This window comes from Agelaius tricolor, unplaced genomic scaffold (assembly GCF_023055355.1).
Source record: "Agelaius tricolor isolate 1412-34295 unplaced genomic scaffold, bAgeTri1.0.p SCAF_34, whole genome shotgun sequence".
Taxonomy (NCBI): domain Eukaryota; kingdom Metazoa; phylum Chordata; class Aves; order Passeriformes; family Icteridae; genus Agelaius; species Agelaius tricolor.
Window position 1 is genome coordinate 2,333,308 of NW_027269294.1, and position 17,879 is coordinate 2,351,186.

At 36.1% G+C, this 17,879-nt stretch overlaps 1 protein-coding gene across 6 annotated transcripts in view; it reads right to left on the reverse strand.

Moving 5' to 3' along the window:
• INPP4B (inositol polyphosphate-4-phosphatase type II B) overlaps positions 1–17,879 on the reverse strand; it is a 289,404-nt gene that overhangs the window by 83,529 nt on the left and 187,996 nt on the right. For all 6 annotated transcript variants that reach the window (XM_071452338.1, XM_071452337.1, XM_071452336.1 and 3 more), the window contains 3 exons: positions 15,309–15,456; positions 4,701–4,831; positions 1,672–1,776 (listed from right to left, as the gene is read on the reverse strand). In XM_071452338.1, the coding sequence (XP_071308439.1) occupies positions 1,672–1,776; positions 4,701–4,831; positions 15,309–15,456 (384 nt within the window). The remainder of the gene's footprint in view (positions 1–1,671; positions 1,777–4,700; positions 4,832–15,308; positions 15,457–17,879) is intronic.

The window sequence follows — 17,879 nt, forward strand, 5'->3', positions numbered from 1 at the left end:
AACTTAATATCGAAGTGCTGCCTATTACAGATTGATTAGTAATTGCCAGAAACTGTTTGGACTGTATCTATCTAGTACAAGACCCAGGGAACATTAGTTAAGTAATAGAGGCAGAGTTTTATAATTTGAAGATCCAAATTTGGAAGACAACTAGAACAATTCTAACATTTATCTCTTCCTGTACCCTTTTTGATTATCGATTAACCATGTACGCCAAGCAAAATGGTTTTGGAGAAGAAGGGAGAAAATGCATAAAAAAGCAAAACAAAACTCCAGTACTGTAAAAGTTGTGGGTGCTTAAGTAAGTCACAGATTTCATTCCTCTTATCTTTTTATTTAGCAAATAGACATACAGTGTCCTGTTCACAAAGAGGGTTTTTTGAAAAGACAATGTTAAGCTTCTGGCCACCATTACAAACCTAAAAATCCTTTTGAGTTAATTAATTAACCTGAAAACATTAAATTAAAATCTGTGTTATCACATTATGTCACTATAAATCCCCATCTTGCTAAAATATTTGGAGGCACAGTTTCTTAGTAAAAGAAATAACAAAATATTGAACCAACCAGTATCTAACAGATAATTGGAAGCCCCTGTGTCCCAACTTAGAAGGCGATGTACACTCACACAGTAGAAAACAGGAATTTTACCACTGTTTGCACTTACTGTTTTACAATCTTAACAGAATGTAATTTCTGTGTTTGTAGTTACAGCAAATTTAACAGATCTCAATTTATCAGCAAATTATTCACTGTGCCATGATTTGGTCATATATATGTATCAGTATAATCTCTGATCTGTAAAGGAAGCTGCTAAAATCATTTGCAAGTGGCAACAACAGAACTCTGTGTTAAAAAGAACCACAGATCATGTTACAGAAAGTGATCCCCCTTTCCAGGAGATGTTGGAAGTTTGCAGTATTTTCACTCAGCACTGAGCAAATACTTATATGGGGTAGGTGGGCATGACAGAGTAGCACTGCATAAGCTGATTTAGAACCAAGCAGTGCTGGGCTCATTACAACTTCCTAAGAAATAGGACAAATTAGGTTTAGAAGTAATACTGTTCTTTATGGAACCATTTAACTCCCACCACTTGGGCTGGTGAGCTCATCCCAGCAATCTCTGGGAGGAAAAGGACTGCATTGTGCTCTACCACTATCTCTGGTGGCAAACTGGCAGGGATGGGGTTGGGGGGGAGAAGAAAAACCACCTTAAAAAAAGAGCATTAACTCTGGCTTTTACAGCATTATGGATCACAATGAAAAATTAAGTGGGTGGCTGAGAAGGACATGACTCTTACTGAGCATTGTGCAGCGTGTCACCACGAATCATGACAGTTCTGCACTGCTACAACAGAGTATTTTTAACCATGCATAGGTTACCAATACATTTCAGTGAGCACATATTCTGCATTTACTTATTTGCTTGAAGTGTCATAGGAACAAAATGAGCACATCCCTGGAATCTATTTTTAGAAAGGAACTTAGAAGAAATTTAGTTAACCAGCCCTTAGTTTTCCCAAGATGTGCAGTAAATGTCCACAACTTGTGGCATCAGAAGATGAGGCAGGGAAATTCCTTGTAGAGCTTTGACAATGGATGTGATTTCTAAATTTCAGTGAAACTGTATTTCAAAGCATACTTAGTCATACTTGGGGAATTTCTTTACCTTTCAATCGAGGACTATGCACATGCATTCTTTGCAGATGAAGATTTATTGGGATGAATTCTAGTGTTTTTTCTCCTTTGCTACAGCTTGATTTAAAGGAAGAACCTGAAAAACAAAAGTTTAAAGAATCATTGTCTTAAGCACCCAGATGTTTTTGTATTCCTTTTCAAGTGAGACAATACTTGCATGTGAGGAGTCGTCTTTAATTTACCTTCAATGGGTAATTATACATTACAAGATGAAATGTTCACTAACTGAGTCTCAGCATGTTTCCATACTGGAAGCAACAAACCAGCATTTAATTCACAGAGCAATCCAACTTTTCTCTTCTAGGAGATAGATGCTTTTCCCTGCTGTCTGAAATCAGTCTGTAGTCTGCTGGAGACAATGTAGCAGTTAATGTGCATTGTGTTTATTCTGTGCTAAAACTGCAAGGTTACAGAGCTATGATGGCACTGCATTTTTCCAAGTAAGATTATTTTCTTCAAAGAAAAGTATTATATTGAATAGGCTATGTGTTCTTCCTAGAAAGGTCAAATAAAGGAACACCAACTATCTTAAGGAAAGCTATGTATTTGTTCACAGGAGGTATGATGCCTTGGAAAAACAAAAAAAAATAAAATTAATATGGCTGCATATTTCCAAATCATTAGATTTTGAGTAGTTTTTTGGTAGTGTAAAGGAATATAATTAAAGTCTGACAGTATGAAAATATCATTTACCTGAAGACATTTAATACAGAATCTGTATAAAATAAAAGGGTGTAGATTAGGAAAGAGAGGTGGCTTTGTCTTCTAACTCAGGCAGCCCAACGTTTACCTAAGGCACTTCTTCAACATCCTGTCATTTTGCCAGCTATTAATTATTAGAACTAAAATTCCTCTCAATCAGATACAATTTTTACTAAGTTTTGCCAAGGTTCAGCCTTTTTTTGAAGCAAACACATAAAAAAGATAAAGAAAATATTTTAAATTGTTTTTTGCTTGCCCAGTCAAGACTTGCTAGTGTTTATCTGCTCAAACTTAGCCATAGGACTAAGCACTGAGCCTCCCAATAGAAACCACTCTGCCAGAGGGCACCAGTGATGCTCCAGACCAGCCAAGCTTGCTTAGGCTGCTCCCTAAGCTTAGGAACCAAATCTGTGCTTTAGATTTACCTGAAATTACTGGGGTTTTTGTTTCCTAACCCTTATATCTTCCTGGTATGTTTCCTTACAATAAAATGCTTTACATTCTCTAAAATTCTCCCATTACTGAGGAGAAAAGTGTTGGCCAAAACAACTCAAATCTGAAAGAGTTTTAACTTTCTTAAACATCCATTTTCAATAAATATGTTGGTAAACCAAAATTGCTGTCTAACACTAACGTGGCTTCCTCATAATTCCACAGCAATCTCTCAATTTCAAAAAGAAATTAAGTGGTCTCCTAACAGCCTTCTCCACTGAATTCCCAAGTAGTTTGGTTGAGTTGAAGTGGGTATCACCCAAAAAGCCCAACAGGAGATTGTGTTGGGGAAGCATGAGAATATTTTGGAGAAATTTTATTTGCAGGTGCTATCTGCCCTTCTGAACAATTCAACACAAACTCAGGCAATATTCTAAGATGAAGAAAGACACCTGCACTGGCTAAACTGAAAAGCAAAATGGTTTTTGGCATGCCTTGAAATATGTAGACCTGAAAAGTCTGAATTAAAATTGTGCTCACGTCCCTAATCTTAGCAATTTCTACTTCATAAGTACTTGAATTTCAAGTAGCTACAATGTGCTCCCAACATAACCATTTGTTCAAGTACAGTATTAAATCAAATCTATGTCTGGCTTGCTTTTCTATTCAAAGAATACAATCTTGTATTAGGTTGCTTTGTTTTCTGATTAATGTCCCTTTCTCTTTTACATGTGCTGATTCGCTCCTCCTGGATAACCTCAGTTTCCCAGGACCACATTATTTCTCTCAAGACCCAATTAAGATGGGTCCTTTAACATTATAAACCCTTTAGAAAGTCACTTTGCACAATACAGGTCTTGCAGGGTTTATGTTTAATAGATTATATTGTCTATTTTTTAAAATCTCAAAATGTCCTTTCAATATTTTCCTGCATGTTATAATTATTACATTGGATCTGTCATTATCTGTATTTATTGGCTTGTTTATGACACTTTATGGAGTGCTTTCAAGACTAATTAGCCAAAGACTGAAAATACATATAGATATTATTTAAAACAGAATCACAGGAAGTGTCATACTGGGTTAGACAGTAGATGCCAAAATTGGAACTGGGATATTCTGATGATGGCAAACCATCATAAATACAAGAAATGTCACTTCTGCCAACAAAATGGAAATAATTATACAGCACTTAGTGCAACACAAGAGCTTTTTTTCCCCCAACAAATATTTAAGCAGTTGACTAACTGCTTTCAAAAAGCTTACTTTCAGTTAGAGACTGGTTTTTTTCATACACTTAAATGGGATTTCTCTTTTTCTGTGACCAAGCATCTCTGCATCCAGCTCTGGGCTCCCAGCACAGGAGGGACATGGACCTGTTGGAGTGAGTCCAGAGGAGGTCACAGAGATGCTTATTGGAATAGTTCAACTTGGAAAAGAGATTTCAGGCTGATGTAACTGCAACCTTTCAGTACATGGAGGGAGCTTACAACAAAGCTGGAGTGGGACTATTTACAAGATCATGTGATGACAGGACAAGGGGATTCAAACCTACAGTGGGGAGATTTGGATTAGCCATTAGGAAGAAATTCTTTAATGTGGAGGGAGGTGAGACACTGGAACAGGTTGCCCAGAGTAGCTGTGGATGCCCCATTGCTGCAAGTTTCAAGGCCAGGCTGGATGGGAGCTTGAGTAACCTGGTCCAGGTGGGTTAGAACTTGATAATCTTTAAGGTCCCTTCCAATCCAAACCATCCTTTGATTCTAAGATTTTTATGTATTTTATTCCCGCTAAATATGCCAGTATTTTATAGGCTAACAATCTAGTAAGCTCTGAAATATTCCAGATAAAATCACAGCTTCCTACCTGTATGCTTCCCAAGCTCTGCAAGAGTGTCCTGGTACATACTCAACATCTGATCACAGTGAGCAATTACACTTTTGCGCATGTTGTCCCAGTGAGGAGCAAGTTCTCCCAGGTCTTTAAGCTCCTGATTCCTGTACCAAAAAGCAAAAAGAGAAGGCACTAATTAACTCATTAATCTACTAAGATTCATCCAAATTAATCTAAATCAAGTTTGCTACAAAACATCAGAAAGATTTCCTAACTGAAATAAAATCCATTTTCAGAATGCTTGTAAGATCTGCTTTTCATCTCTGTTTTACAAGTGCGCAATAAATTACGTCAGTAGATAATGCAGTAACTTTTGTGTTCAAAACTCATCTGGTATAAATGCAGTAACCTTCAAAATGAAATCCTATTTCTTTCATGAAGGAAAGAAGGCTTCCAGGCTCCAGAGAGCTGTGCCCAGAGCAAGTAACTTTTTGTGAAGAAATATTAAACACCATTGGAAAGAATATGAAGTTTCTTTTACCTGCAAAAATTCAGTATAGTTGTTTTGATGCACTACTCTTGGTATACTTTCATAAGCACTTCATAAACATATTTCTAGCAGCGTTCCTACAAATTCAGTTTAACCAACACATCAGCTCTCACCACATTTCTTCAGGATTCAAAACAAAACACACACAAAAAACCCCAACACCAGCTCCCTAAAATGTCATGTCCAGCCTTACAATGTTCATCAGGTCAAAAAAGCACTGCTATGGTAACCAAACATGTCACTGGAAATCCAAAAGGAAATCCTTTAGTAAATTATCAGTTTTCCTGTATACTCTTGAGAGCTGACCTGAGTGAAATAGAGATCATCTGAATTTCCTGCACAAACAAGCTTAGTACTTGGGGCTTTCTGTTTGGTTTTTCCTCTTGCAGAGGAAGTTTCTCCTGTATCTCTCCCAAAGCCATTTTGTGGGACTTGCTTTTAAGGAAAATAAAAGATCTTGAGTCAGTCTTCAAACATCTGGAATTTTGCAGGAGAAAATGTTTGCAACACAACCAGTTTTCTTTATTTTCTTTGGAGCCTCAAGAAGAGTGTTTCACTGCAATTCTTGGAAGTCTCCACAAAGTCTTCCAGAAGACAGCTCTTGCATACAGAAAAATTATGTAAGAAAAAGCAAAAATGGGGGAGAAGAGGTGGAAAGAGGGAGGAAAAGACCAGTAAGCTTGGCAGCACAGGAACACAGAGCTCCCTTATGTGAGTAGCACATCTGACCATTAGTCAAAAAATCTTAAAATTACTTCTTAAACAGAACAGCAGCACACTGGTGATCTTTTCCCCATGGTTATTAGCTTTGCATTAGTGTGAACAGTGCAGTCAGAATAAGCTCCATGGGCATACCTCTGCTCCTGGTGTAGATGACAATCAAAACCAAACAGACTGCACTGGAAGCGGAATTAAAGCATTTCATTTATACGTGTTCTTGAAAATATCAACATGGAAACAAAGATACAGCACATGAACTTGCTGACAGTTTGTGTTAATGATATTATTACCTTTTGCCATTTAATTGCTCCTGAAGCTGAACCAATTAAACTTTCCTCCAACATTACAAACTAGTAATGCAGCATAAGAACAATCTGCCATGAAGGGATATGAAAGGATAAACCAAACATTCTCAGTGACCATTTTCTTTGCCAGGTTTTAGCAGTATAACATGAGGTCTCCTTTCAATTAAAATCTTAGGGCTTCCTTCTCAGAAAAGTGTGTAAAATTGGTCAGGGTATGCAATTCTGTTTATGTGCAGTGATAATATTTTGGCCCTTAATATTTATGGTGTCTGATTTAACAGTTTTAGCAACAATGTTTGGACCTGGCTGGCTTCCAAAACTTGACTACTCCTTCTGTACAGGAATAAGAGTATTCCATCCAAGAACTATATCCCTGCCTCTATCTAAGCTCATGCCTGGAGCTGTTGGTCTCAAACTGAAGTTAAACAACAGCAGGAATAGAAAACTTTTATCTGAGACTAAAACACCCAACCAAACCCAAGAACTTGTTTAACCAGCTGGCTATGAGTTAACTCCACTGACACCAATAGCAATGGGAATATTAATTTTAATAGGATTTCAAGAAATATCAAGAAATATCAAATCCTGTCCCCATTACTGGTGACAAGGTTGGTATTTGTTTCTTCTCAGAAACATGTACAAATCACAAGTAAAAATTCAGTCTTCAATATGTGGCAAAAAAGACCCATCAACAATGCTTAAAGTGAGAGTACAGTGCTATAGCAATCTAGAGCATACACAGCATGGAAATTTTTTTAAAGACTAATTTCTGAATTTATTTTCATTTTAAAATACAGCAAAATAAAAACCATTAGAAAACAGGATTATTTGACAGACACTTCCTTAGAAAATAGCCTCATAGCCTCACTTTATATCTTTATTTCTTTTTCTAATGAAATTATAGAAGAGAGAGGATTTAAATTGGATTTATGTCTTGTGGTTTTTTTACAGTTTATCACTGCTGTTATTGACTCAATACAATTCTGAGTTCTGAATGAAAAAAGAGTTGTCTTTTCTATATCTAAACTCCATCAGCAATACTCCACAGTACCAAGCTTTATTATTATTACATGAAAGGCCTTTTCTAAAAGTAAACAGAGTGGAAAAACCAGAATATTTTTCATTTTTGAAAAAGTTTATAGTTCACACTAAGACAATTTTTGAAATTTTTAATAATATTTTAATACTTTTATGTTAACTTATTTCATTGAATAACTTTAAAAACACACTTCAACCAGTAATTGTGTCAAACAACAATTGTGCTATAAAAAAATTAATCTTTATAATAGATATTGGTTTTACAGAGGGCAAATCAGTTACTGATCCAACTTTTCAATGCATCCATGGAACTTTGAATAGTTTGTCAACTGTACAGGAAGCTTACAACAAACTCTGTGCTGTTAAAATTTCTTTATCGTCCCCCTACTCCAAATCTTCTTTCAAAGTCTTTTCCAGGTAATTGCTCTCACCACTGTGACAGATCTTGGGCTCTGCATCAACTTAAGCTCATCTTACAGAACAAAATCCAAGCTTTGTCTAGAGCTGTTTGTCTTTGGCTTGCTGTTCAGCTCCCCAAACTACCTCCTGGATAGTCTTTTCTGTCACTGCCCAACGCAAACTCCACCCAAGAACATGTCTGAGCTTCCACTGTTTCCTGCCTTCACTAATCAGGTACATTCCTTGGTGGCCTTGGCATATTCTTCACCTGTTTGCATCTAACCAGAATGTGGATGGAAGCAGTCTGCCCCATTCCTCTTTCTCCAACCTTAAATATTAGCTAATTAGCTAATTCTGAAGTCTGTTTTAGGTACATTTTGATTATCACATGCATTCTTTCTTTTGGTAGATTATGTTCTGAGAAGTCCATTTTCAAGAAATGACTGAGAATCTGAGCCCAAGGCTCTATCTTTGATTTACCAACTCACGCAATTTTATTTTTGAGAACACCTTAGATGCAGGAATATAGTAAACCACTAAAAGTACCTGAAAGAGGTGCAATGAATTTTCTGTATGACTCATGTTGGTAATTTCTACTTAAACAGCTCCTGCTTTGTGTCATGCACTTAAATGACAACAGTAACAGAAAAAGACTTGCTCATTGCTTTAGATACAACAGCTTAGAAGTCTGAAGGAAGCACATTCAGTGCTAAAATACAGCCCCCTGATTTCTGTAAGGAGTACTTTGAGTGAGTGGTATGAATCATGCTGCAAAATTATTTGAAGGAGGTCCCAGTATTGAACTCATGTTTCTAATGAACTTGTTTCTGTAAGTTCAGAACCACCGGCAGTCCAGACACCATTGCAGACTGCACAGTAAAAACCTGTGGTCAGTGACAATAAACCAAAGTATGTGGTGGCCTACAGTATAAATAATTCCAACTTTATAACTGAAATACATGACTGATTATATAATTACCTTACTTATGGAATTGGACCAGTAAGAGCAGGCCCTGGCGGCTGGGGACTCAGGCTGCTATTGGCTGGTTATCTGGGAAGTAAGTGGCTCAGCCAATGAGGATTAACCTCATGGGCTCCTTATCTACATAAGGAAGTGAAATCTCAATCAAGTTGGCTGTTGATGCATGAACACCGAGTGTCAAAAGTTGCCTGTCTCCGAAACTCGGAATAAAATAATGCAAAACATCAGCAGGATGTTAAGATGTGCAAGAGGAGTGAAAAGAGGGCAATCCCTCAAAGAACTTTCTTGGCTGTGATTACTCTGTCTCAGAAAAGAAAACAGCAAAAATAGCCACTTGCATCATTACTGACACAAATCCTGACAAATTGAAAGATGAAGTTGAAAAGATCAATGTAACTAAAAGGAGAGGAGATAATTAAGAGAATATATGATAAAAGCACATAAACTGAAAATGTTGTATGAAGACCTAGTAGCAATTTTTTATACATTACAGCTTCAAAAATCTAATGATGTGTTTCCTAGTAAAGCAAACATGACAACTTCAAAATCTAGAAAATGAAGTGATTTTGGCCTCCACTAAGCAAAATTAGCTTCTGAAATCTACTTTCACAAAACATCAGAAGCAAAGAGCTTAGCAGGATTCAAAACAAGAGGAGACATTTCTGCAGATTATATTTGCAAAACTTCTGTAATACTGTAACAGCATAAAACTTCTGAATATTTATCAAACATGAGCTTTGGAGTAAATATAAACCATAAGCTTTGGGATATGACTCAATCACTCATACATAAAGGAAGCTTAGAAGCTTCTAAGGAAAGGAGCACAGGAATTATTCTTCCTAACAAAGTTCACTTTAAAATGTATGGATAACCACTTCATCTTTTTTTTTTTTTAAAGAACAGAATCAGATAAAATTACTCTCATTTTTCTTTGCTACAAGATATGCTTCTGTGATATATAGGCAATAAACTCCAGACAAACAATATGACATGCCCTACAGAAATAAAATACTCATAGGTTTTTCACTCTATTGTTTCTAAACCAGGCAAATAATTATTACGGAGGAGTCAATAAGGAAAAAAAAAAAAAGAAGAAAAAAAAGAAAAAGAAAAGAAAAAAAAAGAAAAAAAAAAGAAAAAAAAGGCATGTTTTTATTTCTCTACTAATAATCTCATTTTAGACTCTCTTGAAAACAGTTGCCATTTTTGTCTCCTTACAGAATTTCCCAAAATTATTCCAAGTTTTGGTAAGCCTGACCTGACAGGCAACTAAAAACTTCAGGGTAAGTTGTGCTTACCTTAGCATGCCCTGAACAGTTGTTTAGAAACAAACAAACCAACAGAAAAAGAGAAAACAAAGCTTAAAAAAGAGACTAAAGAAATCCCACCAGAACCACATGAGCAAACTACCCACCCAAAAAAAGGCAACAAATACATTTAAAAATATTTTAAAGCCTCTTTTCCTATACATTTGAGGAGAACAGACTGGGGTTTGCAAAGCCATGATAAGATTTTATATGGTTCCTAAGAGATGAAAACTTTAAGTTCCTTTTTAATTTCTATCCACTACACATGTTATTATACAAAAGTGTAGACAATATATAACCTAAATTTAACTCATTTCTCCCTTTCTACTTTAAGACCATTTTGCTTCCATTCCTGCTTGAAATTCTTTCCCTACTGAACTCTCTCCCTTCCTTGGATATTTTATTACTAGGGTTTATCTTTCAAAACCTCAGTATCTTCAAAGAGCATGATCATTTGGACTTAATTGTATGATTTGCATTTAATAGCAGAGGATCATTCTCCAGCATCAGTCAATTGCAGAGTCTTGAATTCAGCAATACTTAGAATGACATCTGTGGAATTTACACTTTTAACCTAAATTATATTTTAGTAATTAGCAGTAGGGTCTAGAATTGTTTTAGGGTGGTTTTTTTTTGGTTATTTTTCTATTTTGATTGCTTCACCAAAATACAGAGCAATCAGCTTTAGACAATATTGCTTCTGTTGCATGATATGAGCAAAACCATTCTATTTTCACAGTTTACATTTAAAACTTTATTTCCTTCTTTCAGCTTGGAGTCATAGATGTGGCAAGATTGATCACATTATCAATTGAACAATTACTCAATCATTCAAACGTTTTCTGGGTTTCTGTTTTCTTTTTTGCCACAATTTATTAATCAGAATTCGTAATTCCAAATACAGAGTGAGGATCTCTATGACACAAGCAACATCATAAAACTGTATAAAGCTTTTTTAGTCACCCTGATGCCTTAAGTGACAGGAAGTGACAAAATTTTTCACTTCAATTTTGCATTCTTTCACCATGTTGTGGGAGGCTCTAATTTGATCAATATGGACTTCCTTAGGGCATGCTGTGCAGAAATATAACACCTGGGAATCTTAGCAGCCCTTGCTAATTGGTACTGAATGATTTCTCTGGAGCCTTAAAACCTGTGTGGATCTTGCCAAAAAAAGCCCTCTCTGAGAGGGCAATCCCAATATAGAAGGTAAGTTAGCATTTTATTGATTCAGCACTGTTGTCACAAGCTCCCAGCTGGGTAATAATTAGCACTGACTCCATGATTCACAGAAGGCTGATCAATCACTTTATTAAACTATACTTATTAAGAAGTTAATAACTTATTAAGAAGTTATTAAGAAACCCACTGCTTTTATGGATAGTTACAATACAGGTGGACCTAACTGATCCTCCAGTCCAAAACACATCACTATTGACTAATTAAGAAACCACCGTTGGGTAAACAAATCTCTGAAACACATTGCACATGTTCACAACAACAGGTGCAGCAGGTGAAGATAAGAATTGCTTATCATTCTTTTCCCTGATCTTATCACTGCTTTTCCCAGGAGGATTTCTGGGAAAGTTATGTGCTGCTCCCTGTGGCCACAGAGCTGCTGCCACACAGCGCTGCTGAATTCAAGGGAACGTTACCTTAGAGGTAACTGTCACCAAAAAAACCAAGTGATGTCACTCCACTCCAGTGCAGTACGACTTTGAACACCCAAAATCAAAGTAAAATCCAGAAAATTTTACTTAAGTCACCTATGATAGCCCCTCTTAGGCTTTCACAGAGGCCAAATCTTCCGAGATTGGCTGTGAACAGTGAAATCAAGAGGAGAGAAAATTATGTTCATTCATTACAATATTTTATCCTTTGGTTTATAAATTAATGGGGTTTAAAACTGATCTTGACTCATGAGGACAACCGTCTAAACACTGTTTACAAAAGTCAAGCTACACTTATGTTCATATCATTACATTCCTGAATGTAATTATATGAAGAGAAAAGTTTCATATCCTTTTTGATGCACAATGAGGTAAATACTGCATTTATATGCATCTGAGCTACATATTACTGACAGGTTTGGGAACTTTTTAAGTGTTGAAAATGAGGTACTTACAAGAAACAATCTTGTGAAAAATCCTTCACTGGATAAGCATGGTAACAGTGCCTCTCTCAATGTGGTTGGTTCAAATATTTTCAAAAGTCATTGTAAATTTACCCAAAATCACTTTCATTAAATGCTACCACCTCTTATCAATACGACGCTTTCACAATGCCACTGCTCAAAAACAAGTCAAGTAAATACCAACATCCAAATGTCCAAAAAAAAAATCAAAGCCTACTCCCAACACATGCCAACAATGACTGGGGCGCCATTTCTCAACGGAAGTTGCGTGGTAAGAAGAAGTAAAAAAAAAAAAAAAAAAGTATTTTTCACACAGTCTGAATGTTGCCATTGTTTCAAAGTATTTCATTATCTTAAAGGTCTCTTCCAACCTAGAAATTCTGTCATTCTGTGAAAGAAATAAAATACAGACTGCATAGATTTGCACCAAAAAAAAAAAAAAAGCCTAGTGTTGATCGGATAGGACAGTCATTTGTGATGCAGGAGAAAGCTTTTTATGTGTGCTTTTTACTCTGGAGAGGGGGTTTAAGTTCAGTAATTTATATTTGAAATTTGCTTGTGAGTTGTGATCACAAATGCCATGGGCCAAATTCAAGTATAGGTGGAATTTCCTTTCAGCCAAATCTCTTGCTGTGCTGACCCAGTTACACTGGTTGCATCTACAACTTGAATTGTATAGGGCAATCAACTTTCTGAAAAATTATTGTAAGCTAAGACTTTTTTATAATCATGAGGTTCGAAGAACCACTTGGCTAATCTTGCATGACACATGTAAAATATCTGGACCAGATTTGTGGAAAGAAATATTAAAAACAGAAGAAAGGACTAATTGGAATACCTCAAAGAGGAAACAGAAATAATTTTGTAATAAAAACAAGCAAAGCAGACTGTATGACCTTTACTAGAACAATAAAAATTACCATATAGCTCCTAATAAAATTTCTTCCAGGGAGGCTTGAAGAATAAAAATCTTCACTTCATGCATTTCTTTAAAAACATTATTTCATGCTGAAATTCAAAGTTAAATACCCTTAGAGGTTACATATTTCAAAGCATCATGTCAGTAAATGAAAGGGGTTGCTTGACAAAGAATACTGAAGTTTTATCAAGAGATAATCAATCTTAAGATTGTGAGAAAAGGGAATTTAAACTACAATTTTTAATGAATACTGAATAGCATTAACACTTACTTGCATATTTTTATAGGTAATTGCTTCAGACCTAACTATATTGAAGCCATAATAAAAAAAAAAATGAAACAGGCTGAGTATGATAAGTGGCTTCTGAGACAAAAATATTTATCCTTTTAAACTAACAGAGGGAAAAAGACACAGGGAAGAATCCTTCAGAAGAGAATAGCCTGGAGATGGTGCAGTGAATGTTTTGTGCGAGCTCAACACCCATTATAGTAGCATCCTCCTCAGATGTTTTACTAGATTACAAGTGTAAGGACTCCACAAGAACACACATCTTCACAATTATTTTGAAAAAGAAAGCCCAGACAAAGCTGGAGCTCCAACCCACACTCTTATATGATGATAGATGAAACAGATGCTCCTATTCCCACCATCTGCTAGTATTCTAGATATTGTTGCTCCTTTTGGTTAGTCTTATCTCCTCCTTCAGACTCTATCAATCACTTTGTCTCCTTCTTTCACACCCACACTTTCAATTAGCCTTGAACAGCTCAACCACATTGGCAGTCAGGAAAATCAGAGGCATTTATCTCAATCTTTGTGCAACTTTTACTTCTGTTTCTTTTTCAAATCTTTATTTTGGTGAAGAGAAAACCCCACCATGGTGAATTTTTACTATGAGTTTATCCAGGGAGGTGAATGCTATAATATGATACAACAACAAGGGTTATTACTTGCATTATGCCTTTGAAGAGAATAATGCAGTAGTAGTAAAAGTGGTTGAAGTAATCCTCTAACATTTAAAAGGCATTTACCCATGGGGCAAATGAAAATATGGGAAGTGCATGAACTGTGAGACTCAGTATAATCTATTTTTATTGCTTACTACAAGAACCTTGCACATAAGTATTCTCAAACAAGATGAGGCCATAAATGCTTAAACACAGCACAAAATTAATAAAATAAACTATTATAACAATTCATAGGAATTTTATAACCCATCATCACCATGCATAAGGATGTATCAGTCCACTGATTTTATTAAAATCAAGATTCCAGTCTCCCACATGCTGTTCTATAGGCACATAAACATCACACAGAGGCAACAGATGGGGTAAATAAAAAAAGGAAAAGAGGCTTCATACTGCAGAACAAACAACCACAACAGGTTGTTTTGGGATATGACACAACAGGAAGGAATTGCCCTAAAGTGCACAGGATGGCTTTGGGATGCAACACTAGGTCACAGCATTACTCTTACACATGAGACCAGATGCCCATCTATGTGTTAAGTAACTTTCCTGAGGAAGGAGGCAATATCTTCTACATCATCCATTATCACTGGAAGAAGAAGGCACTGTCTTCAGGGTAGCCCTGGACTCCTTAAAATAAAGGTGTTTGCCCAAATTTTATCAGCACAGCTTACAAGGATTCAAGGACAGGCTGCCATTTTAATCACTGCAATGGGAAACTGTTCACTGAAAGGCTTTTGGGACACCTGTGTTCTCTATTCTCCTTTTTCTTCAGGCCATACACATTGTAATGATTCTCAGATATCTCTCTGGGTTACAAGGCCAAACAATAGGGTTTCAAACAAACATTACTTTGGAATCCTTTTCTTATGGCAACTAATTTAGATTAGCTAAAGGAATGCCATTTTTATCCTCAATGCTCCTTTATTCACTATAAACTTGTCATTTTTCATTGCATAATGTTTGTCTATGTCATTAACTCCAGCCAGACACATAGCCAAACACAGCACAATGTTGCTCAGCCCCCTGTCATTTTCTGATCCTTTATAAAATGTTAATGCTCCAGAATATTTATATTGTTAATCAAATGGTGATGGTAACAGATTTAAAGTCATGACTGCACTTTAGCACAGTTCATTGCTCAGAACTTATGAGGTCACTGGAGTCCTATTGAGCAATCAATTCTGTTCAGTTCCAGCTGTAAATTCTTAGCAGCTGTGAAGTGCCCATTTCATACTACAAATAAATATATTCTAGCTCCTCGTTTGCATGATTCCAAGTCAGAAAAATATAATTGATATTGCTGCTTCTTCCTTACCTTCTCATATCCTCCTTTATGTGCAGATTTATTAGTTCTTTAGGAACATGGAAAGAGAGGGTAGTCTCAGCCATCTGCTCCCGGATCCGCATCCACTTGTTGTCAGAAGTAGGGAATCTATATAACTTACAAACGGGGTTTCTCAACACTGCAAAGAGCAAAAACAATATCATTGCTTTAATGGGGTTATATTACTCCAAAAATTTATGACAATCACCCGCAAAATTATTATATTATTTTCCCCCTAGCTTACAAAATTAACTTTAGAACCATCAGAATTCTATTAAAAGCAATTAATTTTTATTTCGTTTTTATACCAGCATGTGGAGAGCAAAGTATTACTAGTACATCAATAAATCACATTTTACCAGCAGAGTAGGTAACTTTTGAATTTAGGTCTTCAAAGTAGTGAGAATGTAAATCAGACTCTCTTTTCTTACATTTAAGCTGAAGTTAGGGAAAACAGAGAGCACAAATGAACAGTGAACTCAATACAGTCACCACCATAGCTTGCCAGCACCACTCACAATTCCAATAAATTGCACAGAACTCAGAGTTCAGCTGCATCTTCCCCTTGACATGCACACACAAGTCATTAATACAAATTGAAGGTGTGCTTCTACATTAAAGGAAACTTGACCTTTGACCATATTAGAGTTACCTTGATCATTGATGTGGTCAAGACACTGCCACTACAGAGAAATAGATATAACAGCCCTGTCAATATGTTACATACACTGTTTTCAGATCACTATTGCAATGTGACATAAGAAAATCACATTTCTTTGTATTTTGGAAGATTATGTTTAAAACCCACCACATTTTTTATTTTACAGTTTTCATGTGTTGGCTACATTACTGTTCAGATCTTAAAACGATGCCATATCATCTACTCTCTCCTTCCTATCTTTCTATTTTCTTTTTTTACCCTGCTCTTATTTTCCAGAAAGATCAAAAAGGGGAAAAGCTGAGGAAGAAAAAGTTCTGTTTCACTAGTTTGATAAGCATTTAACACACATGTCCACAATATCTTGACTTGGAATGAGTTTGGAGAGCCATCCAAATCCACTGCTAGGTTTCTGCCAAGCCTTCTGGAAAAAGCTGCCTTCCAGCAGGCTCCCATTGCTCAGCCACTGAGTGGTCTGTAACTCAGAGGAATACATTCCCCATGTGTGCTGCAGGGAAACTGCTGCTGTCAAGTGACAGCTACTAACAGACATTTCAATTCAAAACTCCCCGACACCATTAAGGTTTACGTAGTCTGATTTATAGAGAATTAAAAATAAAAGGTACCCAAACTGTCTGGTCTATCTAAGCAATCAGGATTTTTAACAAAAAATCATTTAGGAAAGGCCTAAAAGAAGACCAGAGATTTAAATATACTGCTAATAAACCCATTGCTTGCAACTCGACGAAAGGAGCAATGTTTAAGTGGTTGTACTGCTCTACATTCCCATCACTCTACTGAGATGTATTTCATCAGTAGTCTTTGATGAAAAACTATTGTTGGATTATGCCCTTTTCTGATCCAGAGATGGAGCAACTCAGTTTTAAAAAACTTTTATTCTATTTTCCATCTCTTGTGAAGGGTTATTATACAGATGTTATAATTTACGCCTTTACAATCAGAAGCCAACTATTTCTTAATTACAGTACATTATAAGCATTTCTTGCCATTTTATAGTCATTTTATAAGCCTTTTTAGAGTAATTTTGCCTTTAGTTCTTAGTGATTTTACTTTCAAAAACTAAATTTTCACTCAGTATTGTGAAATAAGCGAAAGAGATGCTTAATTTCTCTGACATACTAAAAAGACCAATTTTTCTTTACTACTAATACCCAAAAAATCTCAATGTTGAAACATTTTTTTCCACACACTTTTAGAGTTTGGGATTCTCACCACACAGATTTAATTAGAGAAAAAAAAAACCATCTCCAAGTCCTGTGCCTATGACCAACTTTCACCAAGTGTTCAGGCTTTATTACATCATTTGGTTAAATGTGGCAATGCGTGTTTCCTGCCATCCTTCTCTTCTGCTGAGATTCTTTTCATCAATGAAACCAGTCTCATCAATAATATTAACAGTTTCTGACAATTCACAAAGCTGATGTATGGCACCAATCATCTGCCATTAACAAGGCAGGGAATGCAAATTTTCAAATGTCAGGGAGACCTCAGGAAACCAAGGGCTAATTCAGGTCTGGCCTTAAACAGAAAACTGCCAAACCAGATGATAATTTTGAGTTGGTATTGCTTTTTTCTGTTGTGCCCCCTGATCAGTGTATTACCTGGACATTTTAAAGGATGACGCCCCAGACACAAGAGATTCTTTATTTTACCTTTTTCTATCTACTTCCCAAGGAGTTTATCAAGTTTATTTTTTCCAAAAGCAGCCCTTAAATTCACACTCAGAATCTACTACACTGAAAAATACACATTAATCTGTGAGAACCTAATGCAAATATGTACCTGAAAAAAAATCTCTTTCCTCCCATCTCCCCACTGTTACCACCATCACAAAGAAAAAACAAATCCCAAGAAAACCCATCACAACTGCCCCAGAAAACCCA